Source organism: Schistocerca americana, chromosome 9 (assembly GCF_021461395.2).
Source record: "Schistocerca americana isolate TAMUIC-IGC-003095 chromosome 9, iqSchAmer2.1, whole genome shotgun sequence".
NCBI classification, from domain to species: Eukaryota; Metazoa; Arthropoda; class Insecta; order Orthoptera; family Acrididae; genus Schistocerca; species Schistocerca americana.
In genome coordinates this window covers 173,505,660-173,515,171 of record NC_060127.1, presented here as the reverse complement: position 1 = coordinate 173,515,171, position 9,512 = coordinate 173,505,660, and the positions used below count along the sequence as shown (strand labels likewise).

General features: G+C 40.1%; 1 protein-coding gene across 1 annotated transcript in view; it reads right to left on the bottom strand.

The window, feature by feature from the left end:
- Positions 1-256: 256 nt before the first annotated feature.
- The window catches only part of LOC124550786, a 223,375-nt gene continuing 214,119 nt past the window's right edge, over positions 257-9,512 (bottom strand). Inside the window, exon 4 of the mRNA XM_047125509.1 lies at positions 257-2,704. Within this exon, the coding sequence (XP_046981465.1) occupies positions 2,283-2,704 (422 nt within the window). The 3' untranslated portion in view covers positions 257-2,282. The remainder of the gene's footprint in view (positions 2,705-9,512) is intronic.

Below are 9,512 nucleotides of genomic sequence, written 5' to 3'. Positions count from 1 at the left end.
ACATCTGTTTAATACACATCTGTTACAAAATTGTTAGTTCAAGCTGCCACCCTAATTACGGCGCTGACGTCACTCGTACGCCAGGGTTCAAATTAGCTTTCGAAATTTTTAGGTGGACAGTGTATATGCATTAAGTTTGTTTTAAATTTCTCTTGACTTATATATATATATATATATATATATATATATATATATATATATATATATATATATATGTATTGTACTTTTTTATAATAGAGGAAAGAAAACCATCGTATGTTTCTTACTTCTTTTATTACCAGATAGTGGAAATCATAGGAAACAGTACCTGTAGTTACACATGACACAAAGCTATTAATATCACTCAATACTCGTACAAGTCACAATTATTCTAGTCGCCTCCTATTCACTTAACCGTCGAAAATTCAAGAGCAGGTGTATTCTTCAACGTTTTCAGCTTCCCAGCGCCTGTCCTGTTACGTTTACGATGTATGTGAGAATGTAGAGAATTGGCCATTACGTGTGAACTTACATGCTGCACTTCGTGGCAAGCGAAATATGTCCCATAAGCACGTATTAATAAGCAAGCGTGGTATCGAAACCTCATTTAATATGAGACACGTCCAAAATTTTGGTACTGTCTCTAATATGACAAAGCAAATGTCGCTAATATTCTATGTCATTGATAGACGATGGTACAAGTTTACAATGTAAAGCATTTAAGTATTACGGTAGTGAATACTAGCAATGTAATCTCATCAGCTGGCAAAGGACGGTCTTGGCACTCACCTCTTTGGTAAGATTCATCATTAGGACATCTGTGTAACGTCTGGTGCAGCTCATTTGGTGTTAAGTACTTAATTTGGGTAGCAGAATGTATCTTCACCGGTTATGCACTTGATTATTGGACACTCGGTACAAATCTTAGTACGAAAAGCGTGATACTAGCTGCCAAGAAAGATGGTGTACGGATTTTGCTGAATTTCCGCACCTCAGTCGATATTAGTGCCTTTACTTTGGAAGAAAACAAGTTTGGTGGTAGAAGGGTGTTTTCGGTGGAGTGAGCGTGTAAGAACGTGGGCTGTGTTGCTGTTATGTGCCAGCCAATAGCGTAACTCAGCCAGACCTGTGTGGCAAGTCCATATGCTGATTGTGCTCTGAACATTCACACTTGATTTTCGTCTCATTGTGAGTGCAGTGACGGCTGATTTGCTGCTGCAGTGTTCATATTGGTTTTCGTGAGACACAAGACATTTAAAGCTACATGAAGAAGTGTTTGTAAGTCAGGAGAAAGCCTGTCGTGGCATGAGGCTTGCACCAGCACAGCCTTTTGGCAGCAGAGAGCATGGCCAGTGTATGAGTGGTATGGGACATAGACGGAGAGAAAACAGGTAACACTGAAAAGAACTCTCTTTCGCTTACTTTCTGCGATGATAGGCAACAATGGGCAGGGGTGGGGAAGTAGCTGATGCACGGGCAGCCTGGCAACCAAGCTACACGGGTAGGGATGGTCAAGTGGGTCACGCATGCTAAGGATGCGTGCTATATGGCTACCTGGCATCACTGCAACACTCTACGAGCATGGCGCATCGATATAGCCACCTAACGTGAGGTAACCTGGTAGTTGATAACTCTTTGATTTAGTAAACCTGTCTGTTCACATGAAGTTGCTAACAAATTGGCCTCTTCAGCGTGTCTGCCAGTTGAACTCGATGACACTGTGTCCCTACACTCGTTAATTCTCCAATGTTTGTACATATTTGCAATTTATTGTCGTATATGCTGAGAATGGGACACTAAGGCTGTACTGTTAGTTCATTTGCTTTAGACGAAAAGGCGTTGCTTGGTTGAGTGATGTTACTGTGATTGGGAGTGGAGCGGACAAGATAGGAGTCACTACAGTGTGCATCATGTTAGAAGGAGCCACGTGTATTGATAGACAGTGTTAGCGAATTGTGTAGGGAATCTAATTATACGTGGCATCTAAGAGAATGTGGAGGGAGGGGGTGTTGCCGGCCATTGCATAGCGCTCTGGGCAGGGCAAAAAAATTAAACTGTGTCGTAACTGAAGCACGATCTTGTTCAGTCTTAAAGAAAGAAGTTATTACCTTCCAGTGTTACTCAGTGTAAGGTGGAAAACATGGTAAATTTCATCGGTTGCCAGTCTTTTGTGAATGGAGATGCTAAACCGGCTCAGAATTGGGCCGCCTTCTAACTCAGACCCATTTTGGTTAAGTACATCAGTTCTCGAGGACATTGGGCACACAAGGAACATTTCGCCCACAGCGACATCTTCAGGACATCTACCACCCGCACTCGGTGATGTTGAACACGGGCAGCGGCGCCGGCGTGGGCGTCGTGAGGCCGGGCCACCAGGGAGGCGGCGTCCGGTCGTGTGCCGTCGACGTCGGCGTCTCCGTGGCCGCCGCTGCCGCCTGCCCTCCCCTGCCGGAACCGGAGGCGTCGTTCTCGGAGTCGTCTACGACGGAGGCGGTGGAGGCTGTGGGGGCGGTGGGTGTGGTGGTGGTGGTGGTGGTGCCAGAGGCGGAGACGGACACGCCGGCGGCGGCGAGGCGCGCGTGCAGCGCCCGAATTTCCTCGGGGGCGGCGGGGGCGGGCTGGCGGCCGTACACGTACGTCCAGTGCTGGCCCTCGTGGCAGGCCGTGATGCTGAGGTAGCGGCCGCCCGGCGAGTAGTCCGTCACCGCCAGCTGGTCGTACAGCACTGCGACACCAGCACCACCACATACACTCAGTATGGTGACCACGTACTCACAGGTAGACGACATGCATCAGATGTATTAGAAGCGGATAGTTGTCCAGATGGAGATCACTATTTGGTAAGAAGAAAATGCAGACAGAGGATAGCCAGATACAGACAGATCAAGAAAACTGTTATGCCAAGGTATGATGCTAAGTTAAGAAATGGTGATAAGTTAATAAATGATGAAAATACAGTACAACAGTATAAAACTATTTTGACAAATAGACTTGATGAAGGAGAAGTTATTGAAGAAAGATGGGAAACAGTCACAGGTGTAATACAGGAGACATCTGAAACTATATTGGGTAGACCAGGCGGATTAGTGTCGAGGTTCTGGTGAGCCGTCCAGTCTGTGGATGGTTTTTAAGACGTTTTTCCATCGGCGAATGTGGGCTGGTCCCCCTTGTTCTGCCTCAGTTGCACTATGTCGGCGATTGCTTCGTAAACACATCTCCACGTACGCATACACCATAATTACTCTATCACGCAAGCATTAGGGTTACACTCGTGGCACTGGGGGACGAACCTGCGATGGGGTGGATAAATTTTTTATCCAACAATAATGCGAATTGTCCCCATCCTTGAAATAAAGTAAATTTACGTGTTTCTCTCTCTAACATTTTGTAATTTTCGGCGGGTACGCTTGATATTTTTCATCAAGCGAATAGACGTTGACGGATACGTCGATTCTACTCTCTATTTATGGAATATGATCAACCAGTACAGGGAACTGAACGTTTTCAAGCTTCTGATCGAGTTCAAGGCCGACATTTTTATACTTCGATGCTCTTTCGGCACTTTTATCTACAGAATAAAGCGCAGATTTTATAGCCCACAGAAAACACTTCTGATCATCATCGTTTACGTTGATGCATGCTTTTTTTAATTTTTTATTTTATTTGGTAATTTGATGTAGGATGATCCTCTCACTGGAACATATCTGTTAATTCCTAACTGAAGTCCAATAATTCTGTTTTGTGACCACCCCGATCCGCGATCTTGAAAATCACCCATTCTTGACAAGATAATTCGTTTAACAGTCTTATGTTTTTTAGCTAGCTCTTCTTCATTTGTAATCCTATAGTTTTCAATCTGGAACTGAAATTCCATAACATTTCCGTCTGTCTACATCCGGTACTCACAAAAAGTTTAAAATTGACTTTCAATCCGCGATGTATTTTTAGGTTATGCTTGACAATTCGCATAATTTTCGATTTCAATGCGGCCAAGAAGTGACTAGGCTCAATCGAGTTGGTGTTGTTCTCAAAATTTATAGTATGTAGCCTGTTCGCAAATGCAGTCTCAACCTGATAATCTTGAACTGTTCTCCTGCCTCTCGGTTTCTGCTTTGTGAAGACATCGGTTGAAAATGGAAATATCTTTTTCAGTGACTTATCTTCTTTAGTCTCGATAATCTCATCATCGCTTCCAATTTTAGATAAAGGTAACCACTTCCAAAGACCGGCTCCAACAGACATCGACGGCCGATGTTTAATAATAAAGCTAATTAGATCAGCTTTATTTAATTTACTATACCCACTTAAATTAGTTCTCCTACAGTAATTGCGAAGTTGAACTACTGTAACGTTTTCCATCTGATAGTGAAGTTGACGACTTTCAGCAGACTGCGTCTCCATTTGGCCGTCTCTTTTAAATGAAATAAAAAACAATAGACTCTCTGATTTAGGGTGACCAGGCGTCCGGATTAATCCGGACGTGTCCTCCTTTTTAGCTCTTTGTGCGGGGTCCAGGCGGATTTTTACTGTGTCCGGCTTTTTCGCAAAGCTGAGCGTAACACAGTTAAATTCGCAGTTCGTTCCGTTCTATTGCTCTTTTCCTAAATACTTTAACTATTGGCACAGCCTTCGTGATAAACACGATCGAAGTCGGTGTTAGTAGGTGGCACCAGGATCGTCGATGTTATCGTTGATCTACCTATAAGAGAATGCAAATATCGATTATTTAAAATTTTCGTTTCGTATCTTCGCTTTGTATTGTCTTGGCTTCCTGTAGTACACGTTTGATTTGTGAGTGTAATTTTTAACCGAGTGAGTTACCTAAAATATTTGACTATGCCTAAACGAAAGTGTACGTTTTCTGATGTCCTTTCCTGCAAATATCCGGCTTTCAAGAAAGGGAGAAATGAATTTGAAGCGGAATGTAAGATATGTGGAGCTGGAACGTACGTCTCAGTGGCTAATAAAGGTAAGAAAGAACTCGACAGATTAACTGTCATGGTTTTATTTCATTGTTTCGTAGTCATTCAATTTATTTGTATTCTGAAGGTTAAACTGCAGTTTACATGTCGTCAGCTGCTGCTTGAATTGTAGGTGTCGGTAACGGTGCGTCGAATGAAGGGAGGTGAATGGTCTTACGTTTTTCACTTTGTAAACAATTCCGTGTTGTTGACATAACAAAACAATTGACGCCACACAGTCACCACAATCAATGTTTTTAAATTTAAAACAAAAAAATTTTGTTCTGGGAATCATCATCTGACCATCACTAACAATTAACTACTATTTTAATTCCCGGCAGTCACGTGACTTGTTCAAGCTGACGGCTGGTATCCTCATCTTCAGTTGACCCGTTTGATGTGTCCTCTTTTTTCTTCATTTGTCCTCCTTTTTGAAGCTGTTTGTCCTCCTTTTTAAACAATTGCATCTGGTCACCCTACTCAGATTCAATTTCTTAAAATCGTGAAATTCGACGACTTCCAGCAGACTGCGTCTTTATTAAAAACAATAGACTCTCAGATTTAATTATTATTTTGCCTTTTATTCTTCATGTTTTCTAATAAACACTTTTTACATCTACTATCATGTTTATCTCTATGTGAAGGATTTCTATAGAAACAACTTAAATCTTCGAATTCTTGGCAGCCAATTCATTTTTTTTTAAAGATGAATGCAGCGCAGCAGCTGCTTCAGCAGATGCTATATCTGCTTCGATCGACAACAATACTTTCGAATGTTCTTCACTCGGAATTCGCCGTTAATGCTCTTTATAGTAATATTTAGCAACGTTTTCCCACATACGCAAGGAATTCGATTTTCATTGTAGTTTTTTACATGACATTTATTTGAACATTCTCTACACATTGACCTATAACCAACTTTCGTGTATTTCTGTGTACGAATATTATCAATTGATTGCTCAGTATTGTAATATGTACACAGTTCAGAGCGAATGTCAGACTACGTTTTCGTTTGCGCTTCCATTTATCTAGAAAAAAATTATTCACAATAAAGTGCAGAGGGTTCAATGAACAACCTTCATGCTGTCTCTCTACCGTTCCACTCTCGAAAGGCACGCCGGAAAAACGAGCACTTGAATTTTTCTGTGCGAGCCCTGATTTCGCTTATTTTATCGTGATGATCATTTCTCCCTATGTAGTTGGGTGCCAACAGAATATTTTCGAAATCGGAGGAGAACACTGGTTATTGAAATTTCATGAGAAGATCCCGTCGCAACGAAAATCGCCTTTGTTTTAATGATTGCCACTCCAATTTACGTATCATGTCTGTGACACTATCTCCCCTATTTCGCCATAATACAAAACGACCCACCCTTCTTTGTACTTTTTCGATGTCATCCGTCAGTCTCACCTGATGCGGATCCCACACCGCACAGCAATACTCTAGAATAGGGCGAACAAGCGTAGTGTAAGCAGTCTCTTTGGTAGAACTGTTGCACCTTCTAAGTGTTCTGCCGGTGAATCGCAGTCTCTGGTTTGCTCTACCCACAATATTATCTATGTGATCGTTCCAATTTACGTTATTTGTAATTGTAATCCCTAAGTATGTAATTGAATTTACAGCCCTCAGATTTGTGTGACTTATCGCGTAATCAAAATTTAGCGGATTTCTTTTATTACTCATGTGAATAACTTCACATTTTTCTTTATGCAGGGTCAATTGGCACTTTTCGCACCATACAGATATCTTATCTAAATCATTTTGCGTTTCGTTTTGGTCATCTGGTGACTTTACAAGACGGTAAATGACAGCATCATCTGCAAACAATCTAAGACGGCTACTCAGATTGTCTCTTATGTCGTTAATATAGATCATGAACAATAGAGGGTCTATATCACTTCCTTGGGGAACGCCGGATATTACTTCTGTTTTACTCGATGACTTTCCGTCTATTACTACGAACTGTTTTACTCGATGACTTTCCGTCTATTACTACGAACTGTGACCTTTCTGACAGGAAATCACGAATCCAGTCGCACAACTGAGGCGATACTCCGTAGGCACGCAGTTTGGTTAGAAGACGCTTGTGAGGAACGGTGTCGAAAGCCTTCTGGAAATCTAAAAATATGGAATCAATTTGACATCCCCTGTCGATAGCACTTGTTACTTCATGAGTATAAAGAGCTAGCTGTGTTTCACAAGAACGATACTTTCTGAATCCGTGCTGACTATATGTCAATTGGGAACCAGTTCTCTACGTTCAATGCCAAACAAAGACCGACCATTTGCGCCAGCTCTAACAACTTTTTTGTGAATTCATTATATTCATAGAAAGTTTCATCCTTGAAAAAATAGAACAATCCATTAATGTACCGAAATGCAGGAATCATTTTAATTGGCAATCCTGAAAATTCTCTATTTGTAACATCTCGCGATTTTTATGTAAAGCTACACTCACCTAATTCTGCGTAGAAAAGTTTATTAAAGAATAAATATGTTATTCCTGAGTAAGTGTTGACCACAGCATTTAATAAATACTTTTTACGTAATCCTGTAATAGATATTAATTTTGCATACCCTGGAATTAATTGTAATGTGTGTAAATTCATCATTTATATCGTATTGTCAACAAATAACACAACTTCACCACTTGGTCTTTGATATATTTCGTCAATTTTTTGGATATTTTGGGGTAAGACTGTTAACGAACTGGTTATCAATAGTGGTTTGTTATCACCTATCGAAATCAAGTTCTTATGAGAAATATATAGAGCCCCATTTACAAGAAGTAAGTCACCGAACTTTTTCATTTGACATAATGACTCAATTCGTTCATTTGGTATAGAAGGCTTTGTTGATGATGGCTGAGCCGGTATCGTTGGCCGTGTAATTCCATACAAACTTTGGATGGCTATCGCAAAGCACCCTTTTAAATACAAAATTCAACGAAATTTCAGTCATTTTTTGGACGTTGTTCGCAGCGACATCCGTAATATTGATGAAAAAAATGTTTTTATCAGAAAATTTCAGACCCGTCAGCCAGACGGGTCTAACTTATAATGAAAAGAGAACAATTTTCAATACAGACTATGATCTTTATGATTTAGTTATAAGTTCAAAATTACCAGCTGCAAAAGAATTTACAGATTGGGTAACGTTGTTACAGTAATTAGAAAAATATTTGAAAATTTCAATGGCACTTAAGTGATTCTATTGAAAAAAATATGCATCAATACACAAAATTCTACTACTGTTTAGTTTTTGCAATTCTATGAAAAATTGTTTCTATTAAATGGAGTCGATTGTCGATCTCATCAACAACAAGCTTACTTACAACAATAAGCAAGTGTTTACGATTATTGATGAAGAAAATAACCCATAGTTTAAAGCAAAAGATGTTGCTGAAATTTTACAATATGATAATCCCCAAAAAGCAATTCGAAATTATGTTCGAGAAAAACATCGCATTAACTATGAAAATTAAAAGTGTAGTGCCCCCAGAATTTTACGAAAGTCTGGAGCCATTTGTGTTCCAGCCGCTTCGAACACACGTTATTTTGTAGTGGGTTGTAGCATAAACAGATACACACTGCCGCAGAACGTTATTTGTGCAGGCTAACCGAGAAAGACGAGCAAAACTGGGCCAACAAGTGACGCGCTCGGTTGCAGCAAAGATAAAAGAAAAACTTCCGGCCCAGAATTGCGTGGACGAATTTCATGCACGAAAAACATTGGTGATTGTTGTGTGTTGTGGAGAGACAACGGCAGAAAAAAAATGATTATTATTAATAGTGACTTGGTCTCGAGCAGACGAACATGTATATTAGTATTGTATCGTTGAGAAAAAATGTTATTTTATTTGGTCGAATTCAGTCGTGTGCGAATGTCCTAAGAAAGTGTGGGCTTACTGTTTAATGTGGCAGTGAAATGGTGTATTGAATTTTGAATATAAAATAAGGTAACGGCAACTGAATTTTGATAGTGTCTTTATTTGTACTAGATAATAGGATTTGGAATAGTAGATGAATTTTCACCTTCTTCAAAATATAGAATCTTCGGAGAAGAGTTTGATGCAAGCAGAAGAGGCCGGAGCTGCGGGGAAGCTGAGCCTGTGTCCGGCATTCAAGTAAGTTCACACTGATAGCCCAAGGGGTGCGGCTCTAAGTTTTAGAGAAGATACAACGGGGCACCGCAAAAGGTGACCAGTTTAGTCAGGAAATGAGAAATCAGCCATTTTCATCAGCGAACCTGGGCTTTATTCTTTAGTTATGGAGTCAAAAATGAAGCAAACCAAGCAATTTCAAAATTGGGTTTGTGATGAAGTTCTTCCATCGATTCGAAAATTCGGCGAATATAACATGAAGACTGATGTAAACTAGCTCTATGAAGGTCAAATAAATCACTTAAAAGAACTGAATAAATTTAAGAATAACTATATAAAAAACTCAGACAAAATACATAATAGAACTGTAGAAATTTTACGTGAAAGAAATGAGCAAATAAATACATTATTACCCAATTTTGTTCCTCAAACAGTTAATGAAAATTTAAGACCAACTTTTATTCTTTTG